This window comes from Macrobrachium nipponense, chromosome 7 (genome assembly GCF_015104395.2).
Source record: "Macrobrachium nipponense isolate FS-2020 chromosome 7, ASM1510439v2, whole genome shotgun sequence".
NCBI lineage: Eukaryota > Metazoa > Arthropoda > Malacostraca > Decapoda > Palaemonidae > Macrobrachium > Macrobrachium nipponense.
In genome coordinates this window covers 103,128,195-103,153,723 of record NC_061109.1, presented here as the reverse complement: position 1 = coordinate 103,153,723, position 25,529 = coordinate 103,128,195, and the positions used below count along the sequence as shown (strand labels likewise).

Genomic DNA, 25,529 nt, shown 5'->3' with positions numbered 1-25,529 from the left:
GGCCAAAAAATCACAGCAGATGCACGTGACTTCATTAAATAAGCGAATACCACAGGAAAATATATATATATATATATATATATATATATATATATATATATATATATATATATATATATATATATATATGTATATATATATATATATATATATATATACCTATATAGATATATATATATATATATATATATATATATAATATATCATATATATATATATATATATATATATATATATATATATATATATATATATATATATATATGCATATGTGCGGGTCTGTGTCTGTGTGAATGTACGTATGTGATTGAGGCAATATAGCACTATAAAATGGAAGCTAAGCCGTCTTTACCTTCAAGCAGACATATTACATGAATAAGCAAAACCTAGTTATTCATTATTCACTAGCATAAAATTTATCCTAATATTTACAAAAAAGACATCCAATATTTAGTGACTGATTAAGTGGAATGCCTTGTAGCATGGGATTATAGCCCATCTAAAAGTGGGGAAAGTAAGTATACCATATTTACTATAATGATAAGATTATGTATTACATATATATATCTGTGATATCTGAGGCATGGTATTACTTCGAAGTAGAAAATGTAATATTACATTGCTTGTCAACGTATAAATTTCCCAATAAATAAACAGTACACGTGTGTGTCGCAGTAAGTTTTTTTTACAAACTGAGGTTACCCTTATAAGACTATAAGAACTCTGCCCCACCCTAACCTCCTTGTGCCCCACCCAGATAAAATGTAATCCGCTTTCTTCGCAAGGTCACTTGCGAAAGTTAGCCGAGGTGTTTTACCTGTTAGAATGATTATAAAAAATAAACATTATGTACTGATTGTTTGCAAATAATTCATTGGCAATTTGCTTTGACTACCAAATCGACCATTGGTCCTTACAGAACTTTATGTATAAATGCCCGAAAAGTTTCTCTCTCTCTCTCTCTCTCTCTCTCTCTCTCTCTCTCTCTCTCTCTCTCTCTCTCTCTCTCTCTCTCTGTATTCTCTCTCTCTCTCTCTCTCTCTCTCTCTCTCTCTCTCTCTCTCTCTCTCTCTCTATGTATAAATGCCCGAAAAGTTTCTCTCTCTCTCTCTCTCTCTCTCTCTCTCTCTCTCTCTCTCTCTCTCTCTCCTTATTCCTACAATAACTGTTCCAAAGTACTGAAAATAATAGTGTAATTTATACTTGTAGAATTTACACGTATAAAAAGGATATTTTTACCTGCAAACGTCGACTCCAATCAATACATAAGAATATCACGACAATAAGAAGGAAGAAGCAAATATCTGGACTCTCATCCACCGTGAAAGGGAATTATCTATAATCCTCACCTGAGGGTAAGACAGAGGCCTTGGTAGCGTTACCATCGTCAGGGTTTGGAGTGGAACTGTCACTGACTAACAGCACCGTCGCAAATCTCACCCTTGTCCGCCAACAATGATAGCCAGATATCAAAATATCATTATTATTCTATTATCTAGGTCAATATATTGTAGTTTTTGTGTTGTGCTGGCGTAAAATATCTTGGACTTGCATGTGGTAATAATTTTAATGGGAAAAAATCTGTTATAATGGCGGGAAAGGGCAACCGTACATATACGTGAATAGTCTTTGTGACAAAAAGTAGCCGAACGTATATATACGTGAATAGTCGAAAAAGGGTTAAGGATCCTTTCATAGGCCGACACGAGCTGAGCCCAGAAAGTTGTCTTAATATCAGAATCAGAACGACATAATGACATATATATATATATACTATATATATATAATATATATATATATATTATATTATATATATTATATATATATATATATATATAGTAGGGCCTCGATAATTGTGGGAGATAGGGCCCAGAACCCCCCGTGATAAGTAAATACCCGTGTTATCCTGGTACCCCCCCTAAAAATTGCTTTAAACTGCCTACTTTAGTAATTAACCCACCCGAGACCACTATTTCTATGTTTACAACTGCCTACTTTAGTTCAAGCACCAAATATGTCTTCAACTATCACCTTTAACTAAATTCAAGACAGTTTCAAAGTAATTTTTTCCTATCTTCAATTTCCCCTTCATCAGATCAGCAAACAAAAGTATATTACCTAACAATTTCTTTCTATTTTCATGATTTGGCTGCTGCACCAAACTAAAAGTACATAGTATATCTATTTTGTGAATGAACATATTTATGATAAAAAAGCATGATTTACTGTAAAGATTACAGTACCCAACTATAATATTAATGTATAAACAGCAAAATACAGCAATAAAAATCTATTTTTGTCTTTTGTTTATCTTTAGAATCAGCTGATGGACGTTTATTACTGAAAGAATTATTTTGGAAAACAATTTAGTTACTAAACGAAACTAATTTATTAATGGAATTATTATTATTTTTAACTTTGTACATTATAGTTTATGATATTATGATACAGTAATTCATATTTCATTGAGAGAGAGAGAAGAGAGAGAGAGAGAGAGAGAGAGAGAGAGAGAGAGAGCAGCTTAGGATGAGCGTAACTGTTGAATAGCTCGAGAGAGCAGCTTAGGACGAGAGTACTGTTACTAGCTTAGCTCGAGAAAAACATAATGAAAAATGTATTTTAAATATTTTTATGGTGATAAGAAATGAAACATGGATAGTGATAAGATATTCACTTGTATACTGTAATAATATGTGATAATCATTGAGACAACTATAAAAGTTTTATTGAAGTACAGTTTTGTAAATCACAGAAAGAATAAAAATATGGCAATACATGTACCTACAAATGTTGGGGACCATCTTGTTCTTTTATTACGATAATAATAGATCAGTATTATAGTTTTTTTCTGTGAGAGAGAGAGAGAGAGAGAGAGAGAGAGATTTTGCTATTTACATTCATATTATTTGAAAATTTGAAAATGAGTTTATCCTAGTAGTGAGCCGTAGGTCGGCTCCTCTCTTCTTGAGGTTTTTTGATGTAGGAGGGGCTAATTGGAGAAGGACCCGTGGTAGTGGTTTCACTCGCCCCAGAAACCATACCGACGCCTTTTAATAAAGTTGAGTGAGCCAGAATATTCTGGCATTTCCAATTTAGCGGTTCTCTGGTATTATAACAATATTTTACCTTAGAAATAGTACTAAAGGAACCTTTTTCACGGAGCGACACGGCCAAGCCCAAAAATGCATTTAGTCATGAAAAGAAGTAAACACAGTAATTAGTGAATCTTGCTCTATGATAAAATTCGCGATTTCATTAATTTTCTGGGATATACGTAGTATTTGGGCTCCACAAAAAAGTAAGTAAAGTGATTTATGACAGAGTTTAGAGGATACTTATGTAAAAATACATCGGTAGTTTGTAGAACGGTGTAACCACTATCACATTGTGTAAAAATAGACTGTAGGTTTGGTGACGTCACGGTGGTCATACATTTTTTTTCGTGAATGAATATACATTAGTCAGCAACATTGTGAACATTAGTTAGCAACATGGCAACTCATTCCCCCTCCTGTCGCATTACTTGACATATTTAATAGCTCTGGATCTGAGGTTGATACCTGGATCTAAAAAGAAAGATGCAGGGTAGAATGGATTTTCCTTCATTCTTACATAATTTTTAAATTTATAAACTAAAATCTTACTAATTCACTATAGTATTTCCTTTAATGAAGATGTTATTGCTGTTTACATTAAAATTATTTGAAATTTAGTAAATAATTTATTTATCATACAAAAAACCTACATCTCTGTAAAAGAGAGAATTATTATTTTATTATGTGATATCATTTAATCTTATTAAACTTACTAATACAGTATTCATCAATATTAATATTTGAAAATTAGTAAATCATTTTTGTATCATAAAGATATATTTATTCCCTAAAATAACATCAAAATACACTGATAGTGAATGTTTATCATTAGAAAAACTAATAATTATCTTCGGAAAAACCCGCGATTAGGAGAATTTCCTGAAAATTTTTAGTAGATATGGTCCTAAGAAAAATCCTTCAATTTTGAAAATGTGAATACGTGGAACCTCGACATATGAAAGTCCCAACTTACGAAAAATTCAAGTTACAAAAGCAAATACAAAGATTTTTTTGCCTCTGCATATGAAAATAATTCAGGTTACAAAAGGATGTTACTGTAAAGTCCCAAGATTAGCCGAGAACAATTTTAAAACTCGCGCGCCGCCAACTGAGTAGACTCACCACCATCCTCCTGCTCTCCCATTGGTTCCTGATGCTAGTCACCGCTGTAAGATCCTGCTCTCATATTGGTCAGCATCTCTCCCATCGTGCTTTACGTAAAGGCGTTCTTCGGCCACTCGGTAGCAGCATCGTTATTGTCGCAGAATTTGTTCGTTCATATACGATTTAGTTTGTTTACGTAAATTCGTGTTAGTGATTTCGATTTCGCTTTGTACTTTATCATGTTGTGTGAGAACTTTAATACATAACTTAATTACGTACGTATAGTCATGGGTCCCAAGAAAGTTGCTGAAGTTCACAGAAAGAAGAGGATGCTTTCTATGGAGACAAAGATGGAGATTATCAAGAAGTATGAGGCTGGCATGCGGTTGAGTGTGATCGCTAAGGAATGCGGCCGAAATCCGTCGATGATAGGCACCATACTTAAGCAGAGGGAAGCCATCAAAGCAGCTACACCTTCCAAGGGCGTGACTATTTTGTCCAACAAGAGAAGCCACATGCACGATGAGATGGAAAGGCTGCTTTTTGTATGTATAAAAGACAAAGAAATCGCTTGCGATATGATAACCGAAACGGCAATCTGCCATAAGGCCGGTGCTATTTTTGGTGATTTGATTGCCCAGGCCGAAGACAACGGAGGAGAAGGGACATCGACGCCAACCCCAGACTTCAAGGCTTCTCGTGGGTGGTTTGAAAAATTCTGGAAACGGACTGGCATCAATTTGGTGGTGTGACAAGGGGAGGCTGCCAGCTTGGACACGAAAGCGGCTGAAGCCTTTATTAAGATGTTTGACAAGATGATGATCAACGAAGGCTACAGTTCTCAGCAAGTCTTCAGCTGTGATGAGACTGGCCTTTTTTTGGAAAAAAATGCCTTGTTGGACATACATCACTGAGGAAGAGAAGAAGCTGCCCAGGCATAAGCCTATGAAAGACAGGCTTATGCTCGCACTTTGTTCGAACGCCAGTGGGGATTGCAAAGTGAAGCCCCTACTTGTCTATCATTCGGAGACTCCTCGAGCCTTCAAGGCCCACAAAGTGCTAAAGGAGAAGCTTCCAGTGATGTGGAGGGCTAATGCAAAAGCCTGGGTAACAAGACTTTTGTTCACCGAGTGGGTAAATCTGTGTTTCGGCCCGACAGTGAAGAAATTCTTGGAAGAGAAGTGCCTCCCTATGAAATGTCTTGCTGGTGTTGGACAATGCCCCTCCCTACCCTCCTGGCCTCGAAGAAGATATCCTAACGGAGTATTCTTTTATCAAGGTTCTTTATCTTCCACCTAACACCACCCCTCTCCTCCAGCCCATGGACCAGCAAGTGATATCGAACTTCAAGAAGCTGTATACAAAACATCTTTTCAAGAGATGTTTCGACATCACCGATACCACAAACCTCACCTTGCGTGAATTTGGGAAGGAGCATTTTGATATCGTGATATGCATCCGACTCATCGATCAAGCTTGGCAGGAGGTTTCGAGGCGAACCTTGAATTCTTCGTGGAGGAAACTGGCCTGATACCGTATCTGCCTGAGACTTCGAGGGATTCGACGTGGGCAAAGCTGATGCAGATTCAGAAACAGTTGACGATCCTGAAACTGTTTTGCAACCAGGTCTTGATGAGATCATTGCACTCAGCAAGTCCATGGGGCTGGTCGTCAATGAGGACGACATCAATGACCTTCTTGAGGAGCACCAAGAGGAGCTTACGACGGATGACCTGAAGGAGTTGGAGGCCATGCAACATAACATTGTTCAAGAAGAGTTCTCTAGCAGCGGCGAGGAGGAGGACGACGACCCTATGACAATGGCAGAAATTAAGGATGCTCTAGCTGCTTTTCATAAGGTGCAATCATTTGTAGAAAGGAGACACCCCGAAAAGGCTTACACAGGTCATATGCTTGCGCAGTTCGATGACGTTTAACCCGAGTCGTTTCAGGAACATTGTGAAAAGTAGGCAGAAGCAATCTTCCTTGGATAGGTATTTTTTAAAGAGGCCTTTAGTAGGAGTAAGCAAAAAGGAAGATCCAATTGATACTACGAAAAAACAGAAAGTTGAAAGTGGTGAAGAAATTGAAATTTTGTATAAAAAAAAGTATAAAAAAGTAAAAAAAAATGTAAATCAAAAAAAGAAAGAAAAAAAAAAAAAGACATTTAATTTTAAGTTTTTTGTAAAGTTAAGTGTTAATGTTTTCTGCCATTTGTTAATGTGTTTCGTAAAGTTTAGTGTTAATGTTTCCTGTCATTTTTTATTGTGTTTCGTAAGGTTAAGTGTTCAAGTTTTCTGCCATTTGTCCTCCTCCTTTGTCGCCACTTTCGGAGATCGCCTCACTCGAAAGGTAAGGTTCCATATTTTACTACATACATACGTTTGTACATACAGTATTTCTTGTACCATGTACACTAATACACTTTATTTACAGGTATGTGGTACATATTAGTAGTATATGTAGTTTAAGTTAGGTATTGAATGGTCCAAATTGTTGTATTTCATTGTTTATTGGTAAATTTAGCTTTATTATAAAATTTACTGGGGTGTTTTTGTTGGGATTGGAACGAATTAGGCAATTTACATGTAAAATGTGGTTCAAGATACGAAAAAATCAGGTTACGAAGGCCGCTTTGGAACGGATTAATTTCGTATCCTGAGGTACTACTGTACTGGGGTTTGACTCTGTGATATATATATATATATATAGATATATAATATATATATATATATATATATATATATATATATATATATATATATATATATATACGTATATATATATATATTTCCTTTGTGGCTTTTACCTTTATTAATGATTTTATCATGTTCCAAACTGTCGTGATTCAGTTATCATATATAATATATATTAATATTATATATATAATATATATATATATAAATTATATATATATCATATATATAGTATATATATATTTATACATACAGCTGCCCCCCCCCCCATATTTATGGGGATGCATACAAGACCCCCCTGCAAATAATTTAAGACTTGCTAATATCCCTTTTGTTTAGGATCTTTCACCAGTTACAGCAGTAAGAGTATCTTGTATGGAAATTGTGCTTAGAGGTACCCTCACTCTTTTTTTCTTTTTTTTTAACTGTAGTGTAAAGGCTGTCTAAGGCAATAGTAGTTCTTAATACATCAGTGTAAAAAAATGTCACTTTTATAAAGCAGGAGTGATGTAGAGGTCAATGAAATTTTAAATTTCAGTCAAAGAATTTCAGAAACAAGCTTCTTAAATTAAAATGGAAATACAGTATGCATAATGTTTTGTTTAAATACACATAGTGTAACATTAATAAATATGTGTAATTCGAAACAAAAAAGGTGCTTAAAAAGAATTTTTTATAAAAATATTGTTGCAGTGAAAAAAAATCCATTTATTTAAAAGATGGAAAGTTCAAATACATAATCTATACAGTTCCTAACAGTGAATATATATTTAAAATTTGGAATTCTGCCGTGAATTTACAGTATGATATGCCGTACTGGTGTTGTGTATGAGTAGTTGAGTTATAAAGGTATTATTTTTTTTTTTTAGAAGAATCGAGTTTTGAGCAACTTCAGAATGTGATTAGATATTTTATTTTTTTATGAGCTATATTACTTTCCATTTTGTATGGTTGGCTTTTAATTTGTTTAAGGCTTAGGTTTCTACCCATGACAGACCTGATTTAGACTTCAAACACAACTGGTCGTCACCCAGATTACCATTGGGCAACTCAGTACATATTGTTTTAATAAGGGAATTATAATGGAAGGTGTGAACATGAATATATGTAATTGCATTACTTTTGTTTATTTTCTGTTGTACTTTTTATTTTTTAAATATATTTAAAATGGTATAGAGCATAGATTATACAAGATTATTTTATATTGGGAGGAAAGGGACATTCTTTTGATTATAACTATAGACTTCCTTTTGGCTATTTAAAAAAGGCATGTTAGGTTCAAAGTAAGATCAGTTCCTATGAATTTTTTTAGTTGAATGTTATTTGGAATGTGTATTACCAGTTTATTTGTGTAAATAAATGGCAGGTTATTGATGTTAGAAAAAAATAAAGGTATAAATTGTTGATGTGTAGAATTTGCAAGTAATAAAGTGATTTTTGAGGTCATTAGTTTTAAAATATGTATACTCTAGTTTATTATAAACAACCACTTTGAATTTTTTTTCTGCACAAGATTGTTTAATATATTGAAATTACATTCTTTGATAGTATAGTATTTATGCATGCTACATTTTAAGAGGTTGGTTAAAAGTTATGCAGTAATAAGTTCTTGAACTTTTTTAAATAAATAAGAAAAAATAGATATCATTTAGGCAATATATGAAAAATTATCATTCTGAAGGTTTAAGGTGTTTGGCATTTTTAATAATTATTATGTCCTCGGTAAAACCTACTAGCCGTCGGAGACACTCTATCACCCCAAAATCTAAGGTTGGAAGTGCATTTTAACAAATTCTGTTTAATAGTTTAGTGCACTTGTTTTCCACTGTACTCAGTACAGTTTTCATATTTGCACTTGCCTGATCTTTTGTGGAACAGTGATTTATTATATATGGAGTTTAACAGAAATTTGATGTAACTGTGAATGCTAAATATTGGTCATTGGTTATGCTGTTTCCTTCATAACAGAACTTAGATGCTTTATATGGCATGAAAATAATTGTAGAAAACGTTTTCTTAAAACCTAGTTAAAGTGGGTTTTGTCTTTTTTTAATGATACTATTTGAATTTTTTATGCACTATGATGCTCAAGATGCCATAACATTTTCTAAATCGTAACATGTCCTGTTTGTATCTTTTACTTTTGCATGAATGGGAATAGGTGTAATTTTATTGAATAGAGTTGATTTGCATGATCTGTATATTCTTCTGTAATATGGCCACAGATTAATGTGTTGTTTCTGACAGTACAATATAGCTGACCAAAAATAAAATATAATATGGAAGCAAGTACTACTTGAAAATGTTTACATCATTAGAAAGTGGTGTGGATTGGTGATTGAGTATGAAAATCTAGTTGCTGTCTGGCCCAAGACTTTTGCATTTCAAGGCACACTATAGTGTGTGTAGTTCTCAAGATACTTTGCAGTATCCCATCAGTCTCAGTTCTACTGTTGTTTCATTCATTTTTCTTCACTCCTTTGTTCTCTACCAATGAGACTTCAACTTTTAAACTTTTCTCTGCTGGTATTTTCATCTCTTTAAGGCGTGAATTGGGTGCAGTGACTTGGTTAAAACACATAAAGGGCTAGTGGCATGCACGATAGTTTTATATTTTTGTTGCTGCTTGATCATGTAAGAACAGTTACTGTACAAGACTTAAATTATTGGTCACATAATGAAGTAACATGCATTTATGAATTTAACTTCTCCAACCCAGCAGTTATCTCAACCAAAGAGTTGAGATCAACCTAGACAGTTTTGGAAGTGAAAGTGTGGAAGGTTATTCTCTTTCTTTCTCTAGGATTACAATGTGTTTTCATCCTTAATAGCCAAACCATTGAAAAAAAGGAAATTCTACTTTTAATTAGCAGATAAGTAAAGTATACATTGCTAAGGAGAGATCTTGAAAGGCAAACTTTATTTGCCGTATTTGTTGGTGTTGAAGACGCTATTACTTCCTGAAGTCAGTCGAGGAAGTTTACTGTGCTTCTTAGAAGGTTAAATTTTTAATCAACCTATCCTAACCCTATCAAAAGGTTCTTTGCTGGATAGTAATCAGAACTGTATCTGCTTTATTTTTCTTCTAAACGTAATGCTCCAGTTTGATATCTTACTGGTTCATTAACATTGTCTTTTTCATTATATAAGGTTGATCTATACTACTTTGTATCTGTTTTAGGCTGTTGTATTCTAAAATAGAATTTCAGCTTTGTTTTCAGATGAAATGACACATTACGTAAGACCATATCACTAGTAAGACCTATGGGTTGTTGTGGAATAAACAGGGAATTTGGAGTATGTAATGGGATATGGTTCCAGAGTCAAGAGCAGTATGTACTAGAATTCTGCCAGTACACAGTACCAAAGCATCTTAACCCTCTTACGCCGATTGGACGTATTAAACGTCGAGTCAAAATGTCTCCCGTATGCCGATTGGACGTATCATACGTCGGCTCAAAAAAGTTTTTTTAAAAATTCGCGGAAAAATACTTATAGGCCTACCAGCCGAAAACTTTTGTATCACGCGCCTTGGGGGATGCTGGGAGTTCACAGATCAAGGCGTTGTTTTGTTTACAATCGCTACGCAGGCGCGCAAGCGCGAATTTCTTTCTTATCGCACTAAAAAGTATCAGTGACACATCTCGGAAATTATTTCGTCACTTTGACATAATTTTTGCACCATTTTAAATTATCCTTTACATGAAGTATTATATATGAAAATGTGCGAAATTTTATGTAAAATACAACAAAAAAATACTCATGATTGTAGCTTTTATCAATTTTGAAATATTTTCATATAAATAACGATAAGTGCAAAAATTTCAACTTCGGTCAACTTTGACTCTAAAGAAATGGCTAGAAATGGTCGAGAAACGCAATTGTAAGCTAAAATTCTTATATTATAGTAATATTCAATCATTTGCCTTCATTTTGCAACAAATTGGACGTCTCTAGCACAATATTTCAATTTATGGTGAATTTATGAAAAAACTTTTTTCCTTACGTTCGTGCAATAACTCTTCCGATAAATTTTTTCGTGCGATTGTCCTCATTGTTTGCACCCTTTTAATTGCCGTTACATAAAGTTATATATGGGTGGAAATGTGCGCAATTTCATGCACAATACAACAAAAAACAACCCATGGTTGTAGCTTTTATCAGTTTTGAAATATTTTCATATAAATAACGTTAAGTGCAAAAATTTCAACTTTCGGTCAACTTTGACTCTACCGAAATGGTCGAAAAACGCAATTGTAAGCTAAAACTCTTATATTCTAGTAATATTCAATCATTTACCTTCATTTTGCAACGACTTGGAAGTCTCTAGCACAATATTTCGATTTATGGTGAATTTATGAAAAAAAAAAAACATTACGTTCGCGCGGTAACTCTTCCGAAAAAATCAGAATTTTTTTGTGCGATTGTCGAAATGGTTGCACCATTTAAAATTAGCTGTTACATAAAGTTTTTTATATATGAAAATGTGCGCAATTTCATGTAGAATACAACTAAAAATGATTGAAGGTTGTAGCTTTTCTCTTTTTTCGAAATATTTGCATATAAATCACGATAAATAGAAAAAAAACCACGTTCGGTCAAATTTGACTCTACCGAAATAGTTGAAAAACGCAATTGTAAGCTAAAACTCTTACAGCTTAGTAATATTCCGTCATTTTTCTTCATTTTGAAACAAATTTGAAGTCTTTAAAACAATATTGTGATTTATGGTGAATTTTTGAAAAATATATTTACCTTCACTCCGCGCGCCGATTCGCGGCCGCAAGTCTCCGAAATACGTACATCGCATTATCCTAATATTTGCTCCTTTTCATATTAGCCTTTTTATAGAGTTTCATATATCAAAATGTGCGCAATTTCATGAAGAATACAATAAAAAATAATTGAAGGTTGTAGCTTTTTCCATCTTCGAAATATGTGCATATAAAAAAATATATATATTAAAATTTCGACATTCGGTCAAATTTAACTCGTCCGAAATGGTCGAAATCTGCAATTCTAATCTAAAACTCTTACAGTATCGTAATATTCAATCATTTGTCTTAATTTTGAAACAAATTGGAAGTCTCTAGAACATTATTTAGAATTACGGTGAATTTTTGAAAATAACATTTTTTTACGTCCGTGCGTTACGAATTCGTACATCATTTTGTGATAATATTTTTCCGGTGTTGCTTTTATTGTTTTACTATGTTAAATATATCAAAAGGATTGCAATTTAGTGTACAATACAACGAAAAAAAAGTAACTTGTTAGCTTTGACCGTTTTTTGCACAGCGTGATTTGAATAAATTATCTATGAATTTTTTTTTTTCGTTACCATATATCGCATTATTTACATATGATAATGATATTATTTTTCATTTCTGATGATTGCATACTAAACTTCAGGCAATGAAAAAAAATGAGCTAAAAATGAACTCTTAATCTTCAAAACTAAGCGCGCTGTGATTTTTTGAAAAAATTATTTTTTCTGGTTCCGCGCTCACTCCAAACCGGCGCCGGCATACAGGAGAGGTTTTGATTTTTAGGGCTTCGGCGTAAGAGGGTTAATATCCTTATAGAGAAGTTGAGAGCAAATGTTGTTTAATGAGGGCAAATTCACCACCAATGGACTTTGGTTAGATATCATTATGTAGTCTTTCTTAATTAGTCCCCTCCCAAATTCTGTAGGGATGGGGAAATAATCATATTTAAAATTAATTTCTGTCCAGTGAAATACTGTAGCTCTTTAAATCAGTACTATAAGTTATGTACAGTAAAATTATCATTGCACCTTCTTACATTACAAAATATACAGATACGTTGGACTAATAATTAAGTGCTACAATATTTGTCAATTTTCATGGATGAATGAACTTTTCAAGTTATTATTTTAATTGCATGGATGTTTGTATGCCTAGTTATGTATTTATTTAAGCATGTTAGCTTTTTGTGGGTAAAAATATAAATGTGTAGATGTGACTGTTGGAGGTTTACTCTTTATTTATCTAAATGTATGTTTTTTATTACTAAGATGATATTGAATTATTATAATGCATATCCACATACTTTGAGTGATACGTATGTTACATACAAAAGTTGCAAATTCTGTTTAATGGTGCTTTTTCTTATATTTTTATGTATAAATTCATATCTTATGTAGTAATTACTACTGTAGTAGTAAAGATCAACAAAAAGTAACAGACGAAAATTTCTTGAAAAAGGAACAAAGACCAGTTTATGTAAAAAAAAAAAATTGCAAATCCATATTACGATACTTAATGTTTTACAAATTCCAGAAACAAACTCATATTTGAGCATATCAAAGCCATCAGTCATATGGAGCCCTCTTTCGCAGTTTGAAGTCCGCATCACATATATTCTGATGTTTTGTAGACTAGAAGCAGAATATCTTAGAGCAACTATATAAGTGCACACCTTTGATTAACCAATAAGGTAGCACTGTCCACATCACTATTTCAGAACTGTAAATATCAGTGAAAGATTGTCCCCATATGCCTTTAAAATGTTCCTAATTAATTTTAATTTTGTAAATACTATCTGTTCTTTTCATAATACATAACCTGATTCCATTTTTTCCTTATTTTATTAAAAGTGAGTGAATAAAAAGTGATTACTTACAATTTTTGTCTTGTTAGCTTGCTGTCAGTACTGTAGTTTATTATTTTTTACCTTGTTTATTGACTTCTGCCTTGCCTTACTCTGTGTAGAGTGTAATTATGTGTTCTTACTTATTCCTAATTTGTTAGTTTTTTATAATTTTGTATAAACTAAAACTTCCATATAGCAACCAAATATATTATGGAATTTGCTATATAGTAACCTACTGCGCAAGTTGAGTCAGAGCTCACTAGCTTAACTCATTATGCTACAAACCTGAGGTCTTAACAATAGGATAATTTCTAGTGCCTAGCTGGATCTGGTTAAAAAACAGATGAAAGCAAGGAATCTTGTGATATCTGGCAACACGTGTAGATTGGGTGAAGGATGGTCGAAGAGCATTCACCTATGATCACGCATCAGTCTTTCCTAACTCAGGATGTCTTAACACACAGAGGGGCAGTTAGAGGCTGGCAGTATAATGTCAAGACCTCAGGTTTGTAGCTATGAAAAATACAAATTATCTTAGGAAATTTGTCATTTGTTCATACGCGAACAAACTTTCGGTCTTAACAATAGGATAGACTCATACTTGGAGGGAGGTATAAGACATCCTAGACCAGCTGGGGCCCTACCCACCAGTCCAGCTCTCAAAAGGAATGGTTTTTGGAGAGGGACTGAAGCCCGTTGATAAGTTAGATAAATTGATATCTAACGACTCAGACCCTGAGTGACGTACAGTGATACTGTATATGAGATAACCATTGTATAGGGAACCAAAGAGAAACTTTGACTGTCCAATAACAAACCAAGACACCAGGGTTTGTATTACTCCCAACCCCTCCTTGCCAAGGAGTGGAGCATATGCTACCAAATAGCGGGTAAGATATTTGTATATTGCATGACATCACTATCAGTATGACTACCTTACTCACCTGTATCAGATCAGTCCAGCGAATGACGTGTCTATTCCTTAAACTGCCCGAAGGAAGAAGGAAAGGTACAAGAGAAAGGAGAACAGCCAACTCACTCATTCTCTCATCCACACAATCATCTTAGGTAAGATACAAAGGTGCCCTGTTAAGGGCAACCATGAGTTACACAACCTGTTGGGCAGCCACCACAGGACCCAGGGAAAACGTGTCCACAGATCTGTGGACAACATCCTTAAGATAGGAGGTGAACGTGGACTGGCGTAACCAAATAACAGCACTCAGCACTCAATGTACAGCCAAGTTCTTTTTGAAAGTCAGAGAGGGACCAATACAGTGGACCCCCATATTCACGTTCTCCGGATTTGCGGACTCACATATTCGCTGTATTTTTCTATGAGAAATATCCAAAAATTCCTGGTTTTCTTGATCAATTCCATCATAAAATGGACTTTTTGTGATAAAACTATTAAAAAACCAAGTACGTATAAAAAATTTTAGTGGGATTTTCTTGAGTTTTAAATAACAAAGTAGGCTGTTTTTAGCGTTTTTATAGGGGTTCCAAACATTCGTGGGTTCTAACTATTCACGGGGGGTTTGGTACGCATCCCCGCGAATACGAGAGGACCACTGTACTTCTAACTTCATCTGCTCTAGCCTGCACAGACGTGGTGGTGGAATCATCAAGAGTTAAGTATGCCTGTCTGATGGCTTCCCGTATCCAAAAAGAGATAGTATTCTTAGACACCTCTTTCTTTGTACAGCCCGTGCTAAAAAAAAGTCTGCGGCAACCTGGTCTAAGGTGCCAAGTCCTTTTAAGATAGCAACGCAGGGCCCATACAGGGCACAAAAAAAGCTCTTGAGCATCACCACCCACAAAGTCATTCAGTGATGGAATGGAAAATGAAGTGAACGTGTCATCATGCACAGAGAGATTTTGGGTCTTGGCTACGAATTCCGGGACAAATTCGAAGGACATTGACCCCCAACCCATGGTGTGCTTCACCTCATAGCTCAGACCCTGGAACTCTCCTACCCTCTTGGAAGATGAAAAAAGCCAAAGCCAGAAGGAAAACTGTTTTGAGTGTCAAGTTCCTGTCAGATGAGTGATGCAAGGGCTCATATGGGCTCTTAGTGAAGCTCTTAAGAACCAAGGAAACATCCCACGTTGGAGGCTTTAGCTCTCTAGGAGTATTCGACTGCTCAAACCCTTTAACTAGCAGGGAAAGTTCCCAGGAAGAGATGTCAATACCCTTAAGGTGTAACACCAAACTCAGGGCTGCCCTGTAGCCTCTAATGTTAGAAACAGACAAACGTTTCTTGACTCTGAGGAAGGTTAAAAAGTCTGCTATTCACTGAATAGAGGTCGCGAGTGGAGAAAAACCCCATTTACGACACCAATCACAGTAGATCGCCCATTTGCCTTGGTAAACCGCAGAGGTCGACTTTCTAAGACTGCTGGACATGTGCCCAGCTGTTCTCTTGAGAAAAGCCTTTTGCTCGGAGGAGATACTTATAGCCTCCAACCGTGAAGAGATAGGGATTCTACTGACTGGTGGAACCTTTCCACATGGGGCTGACACAGGAGATGTCGCCAAGGGGGAATCTCCCTTGGAACCTGAGACAATAACAACAGCAGATCTGGAACCATTCCACCTGAGGCCACAGAGGTGCTACCAAAGTTATCCTGAGACCCTGTGAACTTATCAGCCTGTTCAGAACCTGATGGATCAAACAAAATGGAGGGAAGGCATACACCTCCAGGTTGTCCCAGGGATGTTGGAATGCGTCCTCTGCCAATGCTAAAGGATCTGGAACCACTGAACAGAACACCTCTAGCTTCCTGTTGAAGCGTGTCGCCAAAAGGTCCAGCATGGGTCTCCCCCAAATCTGGAAAAGCTTGTCTGCCACCACTTGATGAAGGGACCACTCTGTGCCTAGGATCTGATCCCGGCGACTGAGTTTGTCTGCGACCATGTTCCGTTTCCCTGGGATATACCTGGATGAGAACTCTACCGAATTGCTGACGGCCCACTGGTGAAGCTCGACGGTCAAAGCATGAAGTTGACGTGAAACCAGGCCTCCCTGTTTGTTCACATAGGCTACCACCCTGGTGTTGTCCAACGTAAGAACGACAGAATGACCCTCTACCTTCCCCCGAAACTCCTTCAGACCCAGGAAAGCTGCCTTCAACTCCAAGACATTGATATGTTGCTGCTTGTCCTCCAAACTCCAAACGCCTGAAGTAATGAGTCCGCCTAAATGAGCGCCCCAACCTGCGAGGGAGGCATCCGAAAACAGAAGGAAGTCCGGTGGAAGAGAAGGCAGGGGGACACCCTTCAACAGATTCTGGTCGTCCAACCACCAACAAAGGTCTTCTCTCACTTCCAGAGACAGAGGAACCATTAACAGGGGAGAGTCCCCCACTGGAGACCAGAATTCTCCCAGTCTCCATTGCAGAGACTAAAGATGAAGACGCCCATGAGGGACCAGCTTCTCCAGGGAAGACACTCCCAGAAGAACCTGCAACTGATGAGCTGACTGATGTGACTCTGACAGGAAGTTGCAAGCCACCACCTGCAACTTCTCCAATCTCTGATCCGATGGGAAAACTTTTGCTACTATCGTATCGATGACCATGCCCAGGTATAGAGAATCCTTTGAGTGGGTACGAGGTTCGACTTTTACTGGTTGATTAATACGCCCAGTTCCAGACAGAACTGAAGTAGACGATCCCTGTCCTGCAGCAGCTTCTCCCTGGAAACTGCCAAGACTAACCAATCATCGAGGTACCTCAGCAAACGGATCCCCTGACCATGGGCCCAACTTGACACGAGAAGATCCTTGTGAACACTTGAGGGGCTGTCGTCAGTCCGAAGCACAAGACTGAACTCGAAGACCTTGTCCGCAAGAGAGAAGCGAAGGAACTTCCTGGATGTGGGATGAACAGGTTTTTGGAAGTATGCGTCCCTTAAGTCTTGACAGCATGAAGTTGCCTTCCCTCACAGCTGCCAGCACCGAGCGCAGGGTCTCCATCTTGAACCGTATCTTCCTGATGAAGTGATTCAAGGTGGATAAGTCAATCACAGGCCTCAATTCTCCCAACGCCTAGGGCACCAAGAAGATGTGACTGTAAAACCCTGGGGACAGACGCACTACTTCCTCTATTGCATCCTTGTCCAGCATTTTCTGTACTTCCTCCCAAAGAGCAAAGAACTTCAGAGAATCTGGAGGATATGCCTTCCTGAGCTGCGGCTTGTCTGACAGAGGAGGAGAGAAGTCGAATGGCAGTAGGTATCCCACCCGAAGGACATCTACCACCCACTTCTCTGCACCATAACTCAGCCACTTGGCCCAATGGCCAGCCAGGCTCCTCCCCACCTGTGGCGCAGGAGAGGGAGAGGCGCCTAACCTACCAACGGCCCCCTTTACCTCTGCCCCTTGGGCCCCTTCTTGGCTTAAAGGAACGAGAGTGAAAGGGGCGTTGATCTTCTGACTTACGCTGTGTTGAACGGGAAGGCCCTGCCGAACTCGAGGTCCTCGACAGCCTACCAGGTAACGATCTCCTTGACGAGACACCGACTTAGACACGGCCTGGTGCACCAGTCTGTCTTTGGTGTCAGCCTGGGGCCAGCCTATCGCATTCTCGAGCTCTGTCCAAGAAAACAAAAATTGGGACTCCAACAGATCTCCGTTCCTCAATGCCAGCAAGGACTCTGTGTCGAGCAATCTCTCCATCCTAGATAAAGCTGCGTCCCTTCTAATCAGAAGAAGATTAGCCCATAAATTAGCACTGAGGTGAGCCAAATCTGAAAACGCCTTGCCCTCGGACTGCAACTGACTGGCAAGCGAGGAGGCATTCGCCAACCCTTCTGGGGACCTGTCGGAAGCTATTTTGGCAATAACTACAGACCAGAGGTCCAGCTTCAGGCGAATGACTTCTGGGTTAAGATGGCGTGACAACAAAAAAGCAGAGCTTGTAGCATAGTACTTCCTATGTATTGTGAGAGGCGGGGGTAGTAGTTTGGTAGAGCCCATAGAGCGAAGCAAACCATCCCGGTCCGAAACAGAGGCGGTAACCTACTGAAAGTCTGATAGAACGTGCCCTGACAAAGAAAGCTGAAGAGATGATTTGGGGTCCTGAATAGCTCCCACCAAGGCTTCCAAGCAAGGAGTGAAAGACGACCGAGCCTGAGTCCTACTTTCCAAATTGTTAAACCCACGAATGAGATCAACAACTTTTGAAAAGGAAGACAGAAACTCTTGCATGTCTCCCTCCTCCTGCTCCGGCAACGGAGAGTGACAACGAGAAGGATGTGTAGGCTCCTCTAAGGCACCTTCCCCACCAAAATTAACGGAAGGGTTGGCAGCCAAACAGCCCGAAACCCCAACTAACCTGTCTGGGCTGGGTCCATGCGTCGGCTTCCGAGACGAAACCACTATAATACTACGGACATCACTTACCTCAACAGGTGACTCCACATGTCCATGAATGGTCACGGGTGTGGCAGACGTATGTACGTGAGATGGGGGGGAAACTTGAACACTCGAGATTGAAGGAGAATCCCTTAGGGTCGAACTCTTGGAAGCACCAGTGAGAGAGGCAGGCAAACACTCCTGCTGCACCAACTCTGCACTCACTACCTTCAACCTCTTGACAGGCGCCTTGAGATTCTTACGGTGATGAATAGGCCTAGGAGAAGAAGGAGCACTAACATCATGTGCACGGGCAGGGGAGGTTGCAACACGCTCGTGATGTGCATGGACCCGGGGGGGGTAACACGCCCGAGATTCAAGGCAGAGGACGAAGCATCCCCTGTAGATTACACACCAACTTCACATCCAATACAGAGTCCAACCTCTGTAGCACTGCCTGGCATATGACCTCAGACTGATGTGCCAGAGAAGGCTCCGATGACAAGGAAGGGAGATGTAGCAAACTGAGCGGCAGTGATGACATCACGGCTGAGAAAGGCGGATCAGAGGAGACGACTGGGAGAGACGTGATTGATGGGAGCGACGTCACAAGTGGTGGTGATGTCAAAGCTTCCTATCAGTGTGAGGGGGAATCAGACGCCGCTGGCGGAGGAATACACAAAGACGGATCCCGTGACGTCATCAACGGGGCTGACGCCGCAGTGTCACTCCAATTTGAAGCGGCAGCAGACACTGGCAGAGCAATACAAGATGGCCGACTTCTGCTACCCACGAAGACGAGGCCGGGAGGAGGGGGGATGGCCTGGCCAAACCCTGGGGGGGGGGGGGAGCCTCCACAAAACGCTAGCTACAACCCATCCAAGGACAGGGGACCCCCTAGCCCGAGCGTCTTCCAAATCGTAGCCATTTTGGACGTCTCTTGAGGATGCCATGTCCTCATTTAGCCCTAGCCCTACCTCCTATGCTAACCTAAGACACTAGGTCCTTACCCTGGTACATGATATTGCAAGTAATCTCATGATTATTTGAATTACTAGAGCTAAGGCCTTTTTGGATAAGGTCAAAATTGTGAAAAGGTAAAAAAATATAAGTTTACAGCACTAGAGGACAACTCAGTACCCTTACTCCCCTTACCTTGTCAATACTGCACAAGCACAAATACTCAATATACTTAAAAGAAAAAGCATGAACCATCCCACTTTAAACTGAAAAATGTTGCACAAGGCAATAAGCTAGCTTATATCTTATTTTTAACAAAATACCTGTACTATAACAACTCGACAAAAATAAGGTAACCCCCATTTTTTCCTCTTGTAAGCAACATGCAGTTTGGTAGGTTACAAAACCAGATAAAAATTAGTATCACTTTCTTTAGATTATTATTTCTCACCCCGTTAGACTGTGGAACAGCCTCATTGAGAATGTTGTGCAATTGGAACATCAGAGGTTCAAGCGAAGATGAAATATATTACTACCATAAATACAATTCTCTTGTGTTTTAATAATTTACTTATATTTTTATTAACTGGCAGTCTCCGCATATTAGCAGCATTGATTAATAGCATTTTGGTTTTACGACGCTTGGCTAATGACACCGTTAACCAGGTTTTTTGTGTATTGGCATCATTAGGCAGTTTATCTGTGTCAGCAAGTAATTTTCGGTGCCAGTAAGCAGTTTATCGGTGTTGGTAAGCGGTTTATCAGCACTTACAATGTCATAAATGCCATTTATTACCATAAATACTGTGATGTTCCGGTTATCAATGATTTAAGGTTATTGCCTTGGCTGGGACAGAACCCCCACCATTAACTGGGGACTGCCTATTTGTTTATTTATTTGTTCATTTACCTATTTTTCTAATAACTGACCTCTTCTTCATGTATTTCCCCTTACCTTCTATTACTTTTTTTAAATGAACACAATATTCTTTGGAAGCTTGAATTTCAAGTCAGTGGCCCCTGTTGGCTTGTTCATATGAATAGGGTTCATCTTCTGAATGATAATGAAAATAATTTATATTTTTGCAATACCCTTTCCATAATACGTATTTTGTTCCATTCAGATAACTTTTTATTCTCATGGGGAGATTGAAGTCAGCCGATGAGAGATAAAGGACTAGAAATATTTACGGGATGCTCGGTGAGCAAGAGCCCGTGCTGACACAAGGTCAGCTTAATCAAAAACAACATGACTAGAATAAGAAAAAATCTACCTTGGCTTATGGTTTTTAAACTTAATCGTAAATAGTTTGGAATGGAAACTTTGTGCAATAAGTTTGGCAATCCTAGCCAAGTCTTGAGTATACAAATATGAAAACAATTCACAGGAAATTTGATCAAGTTTATTTACTTGGTAAGAAAAATTTAAGTCATGGGAAATGCTAGTATATTCACTATTTTGTAATAGTACCCTAATGCATGAAAAATGAAGTAGTGCCAAGAAGTGTTATGTATGCATCTGTTTAATGTAATGTTGTCCATGTGCTAAGCTGTTTTGACAAACAAAATCAAATTACTTTAAACCACGCTGGGATAAAGTTTCGAGTGATTTCTTAGTGCAATTATAAATCTGAAACAATTGCAAGGTTTTAAGATTTTGTTTGTATAATTATCTGTGTACAACAAAATTTTACTGTTTAGTGAAACAAAATCATAAAATATACTTAAGTAGTTATCTTAAGAGGATATTGCATATACCTTTTTAATTTTGCAATGCCATATTTTATTTTTAGACCTCCTGACGAACTTCCGAAGCAGATCTATGAAAATGTTCCTCCGGCTGTGAAAGAAAAGAAAAAATCCACCACTATATCTCCAACAACTCCTACTTCACCGACCTTCCCTTCCTCGTCTCTGGGTTTCCCTACATCAATAGCTGGTGCTACTACAGCTTTTCCTTCCTCAACTGCTGTTCCACATCCTTCTGTGCCCCCAAGAGCCACCTGACAAGAAAATGCAGAGTAGAAAGGCTACCTCAAATGAAATACATAATTTTAATAAATTGGTCAGTGTAATGGCTTCTTTACAGACTCTCTATTAAAGTATTTTTTTTTTAAGTTTCAGTATATTTCATAATTTTGTACATGAACTTTCCTGCCAGATATATACTTAGCTTACGTCTCTGACGTCACGACAGAATTCAAAACTCGCGGCAAATGCGACAGGTAGGTCAGGTGATCTACCCCACCCGCCGCTGGGTGGCAGGTGTCTGAACCAATCCCCCTTTCCAGTCATAATTTTTCTGTCGCCGGTGTTGACTACATCTGTTGTCGATACCTCTCGATTTTGAATTATTACTCGTTTTCGCCCTGGATTGTTTCAACGGACTTTTGGTGAAGTACCTGCTCCTTGGCTTGGCATTTGCGATTTGTGGACCGGTTTTGGATTATTCTTTTGATTATTCTTGGAATTTCATTATGTCTGATTTGGAAATTAAGAAATCAACTATGTTCAGAGTTTGTTCTGTTACCGATTGTAAGGTGAGGCTACCGAAAGCTGCGGTAGACCCTCACACAGTATGCATGAGGTGTAGGGGAATGACTGCTCATTTATTAACCCTTGTAATGAATGTGGTAATTTGAATGAAGAAGAATGGAAGGCGCTTTCTTCTTATGTAAGAAAGCTTGAGAAGGACAAGGTTAGGAAAGCTTCATCTAGGAGTTCTAGTAGGTCTCGCGCTAGCGAGTTTGAAGTTGATAACCCTGTTGTAGACGTAGCGCCTTTACCAGTTTCAGCCCCTGCTTCCTGCACCGAACCCGAAGATGCGCCTTCGGAGGTGGACACTATGAGAGCCACTATTCGCAGCATGGAGCTGAAAATTAAAGTGCTAGAAGGTAAGAGTGATAGCAATTTGTGCAGTGATCCCAGTGCAGTGGAGGGTGCGTCTGATCGGCTCCCTAATGCTTCTAGGCCTAGACCTCTTCCAGACTCCCAGACCCAGTGGAGGAGGAAAGTCGAAAGCCGCAGGAAGGTTAGGGAGAACCCCCACCGGTCAGGCGTCCCCTCGGTAGCGCCTGATGTTCGATCCAGGCTACCTTGGATCGCGCCAAGAGAGAAGTCTTACGGCAATGCTTCTCGTCTTCGCCTTCTCCTTCGCCCAAACGTGGTTGGAGCTCCTCGGAAGCTTCTCGGCCGTCGAAGAGAGCCTGGCAGGCTTCTTCCGCTCTCCCCTCCAGCCCTGAAGTTTTTTCGGAAAATCCTGGATTGGATGTCAAGAAACCGAGGATTTCTTTGGAGTTTCGCTCTCCTAGTAAGGATCGAGCTGCGTCTCCCGTGAAGGACTTTGTTAAGTCTCCTACACGTGTGTTGGCTAGTCTGCAGGCGCAGATTACGGCTCTGGCTGACTCCTTGATTGTGAATGCTGGTCGTAGGAAGGACGTCTCGCTCCCGGTAAAGAAGTCCAGGCGCTCTTCTCCAGGCTTACGCTATTCGTCAGTATCCGCCCTCTCTCCAGGAGTGGATCGTAGTACGAGGCGCTCTCCTGCGGACATCGTTTCTCCGTCGGACAAGGGGCATGCTTCCCGTAGACGAGCCTCTCCTGACAGGCGCTCGTCTCGAGACAGGATCTCTCCCGCTGGCAGACGCCAGGAGCCTGGTAGGCGTTTTTCTCATGGTAGCCGCTCTCCTTCAGGCTTTCGCTCTCCTGTGACCAGACGCCCTTTGGTAGACAGGCGCTCTTCTCCTGTCAGCCGCCCTTCGCTTAGCAGGCACCAAGAGCCTGGTAGGCGCTCTTCTCCTTCAAGGCGCTCTTCTCCCGATTTTCGCTCTCCTCGAGTTAGGCGCCGGGAATCTGTCAGACGCTTCTCGCCTGGTAGGCGCTCGTCGCCAGAGATTCGCTCTCCTCGCAGCAGGCGCCAAGAGCCTGATAATCGCTTCCCGCATGACAGGCGCTCTTCGCCAGGCAGCCGCTCTCCTTTAGACAGGCGCCAGGAGCCTGATAGACGCTTTTCGCCTAATAGGCGCTCTTCGCCTAATAGGCGCTCTTCGCCTAATAGGCGCTCTTCGCCTGATAGGCGCTCTTCGCCAGATTTTCGCCCTGCGTTCGTTAGGCGCCAAGAGCCTAGAATGCGCCCTCATCCTGACAAGAAGGAGTTTTCAGGCAGAAGCTCAACGGAAGTTATAACTTCCCCGGTTAGATGTCAGAGTTCTTCCAGACATTCTTCCAAGGATGGACTCTCGGCTGAGGACAAGACAGCCTTTCATCGTAAGGATCGTGAAGGATCTTCGGCGGAAGAAGAACAGGATCCCTCGGAAGAAGAAATTCCTAAGGATTCCTCCGTTTCTTCATACAAGCGGTTGACGGACCTGTTGCTTCAGGAATTTGGAGACGCCCTTTCTCCTGTCGCCCCGCCCTCGCCTCTTTCGTTATTTTCGACTTCGAAAACTTCGAAGGTTTCATCCTGTGTCAGGATGAAGCCTGCAATCTCCATGAAGAAGGCGCTTAGAGGTTTTGGTGAGTGGCTTCTTTCGAAGGAAGAGAAAGGGAAGACGGTGTTCTCTTTCCCTCCTTCTAAGCTTACTGGGAAACTAGGATTCTGGTATGAATCGGGAGAACCCTTGGGCCTCGTTCTTCCATCCTCGGCAGACTCGGACTTCTCTTCACTGGTGGATTTCTCTCGACGCTCTGCCCTCATGTCTGCTAAGACGACATGGGGGATGAATGAGCTTGACCACCTGTTGAAGGGAATGTTCCGAGTCCTGGAGGTGTTTAACTTCCTAGACTGGTCTTTGGGCGTTTTGGCCAAGAAGACGCAGACCCCGGATTCCATTTCTCCTGAGGATCTTATCAGTGTTCTCACGTGTATGGACAAGGCAGTGAGGGATGGATCGAGTGAAATAGCTTCACTTTTCGGAGCGGGAGTGATCAAGAAGAGATCTGTGTACTGTTCGTTCCTGACGAAATCAGTATCGCATGCTCAGAGAGCCTCTCTCCTGTATTCTCAGCTCTCTCCTCAACTCTTCCCTAAGAAGATCGTTCAGGATGTTTCTTGTGCCCTTTCAGCTAAGGCTACACAGGACATGCTAGCCCAGTCTACCAGGAAGCCTCACTCTTCTTTCCAAGCTAAAACCAAGAGAGAGACTCCAGTTAGGCAGGAGCCCTTTCGAGGAGTCCCTCCTGCCAGAGCTTCTTCCTCTAGAGGATCTAGACCCACTAAACGAGGGAAGACCTTCTCTAGATCCATCAGAGGGAAGAAGTAGGATTCAAGTCCTCCAGACATCAGTGGGTGCCAGACTTCTGAAGTTTGCCGACGTCTGGGCCCAGAAAGGGGCGGACAACTGGTGGTCACTCTCGATTGTCCGCAAAGGCTACCTCATTCCCTTCTTATCAAGACCTCCGTTGACGACGACTCCGAGGGAGTTGGTAGCCAAGTACAAGGACCCCATCATGAATCAAGCCCTCTCTCTAGCAGTAGATCTTATGCTGGAGAAGGAGGCGATAGAACTAGTGAAAGATCCTCATTCTGCGGGTTTTTACAACAGACTGTTCCTAGTTCCCAAGAGCTCAGGAGGATGGAGACCGGTTCTGGATGTAAGCGCCCTGAATGTCTTCGTAGAAAAAAGGAAGTTCGCCATGGAGACAACTTCTTCAGTGTTGGCGGCTCTTCGTCCAGGGGACTGGATGGTGTCCCTAGATCTTCAGG

At 39.7% G+C, this 25,529-nt stretch overlaps 1 protein-coding gene across 9 annotated transcripts in view; it reads left to right on the top strand.

The window, feature by feature from the left end:
• The window catches only part of LOC135217307 (tyrosine-protein phosphatase non-receptor type 11-like), a 233,173-nt gene extending 208,084 nt beyond the window's left edge, over positions 1-25,089 (top strand). For 8 of the 9 annotated variants that reach the window (XM_064253083.1, XM_064253084.1, XM_064253079.1 and 5 more), the window contains one exon: positions 21,621-25,089. In XM_064253083.1, the coding sequence (XP_064109153.1) occupies positions 21,621-21,834 (214 nt within the window). In that variant the 3' untranslated portion in view covers positions 21,835-25,089. Of the gene's footprint in view, positions 1-8,631; positions 8,666-21,620 lie in introns of all 9 variants that reach the window. The other variant, XM_064253086.1, reaches the window with a different exon arrangement.
• The last annotated feature ends 440 nt before the right edge of the window (positions 25,090-25,529 follow it).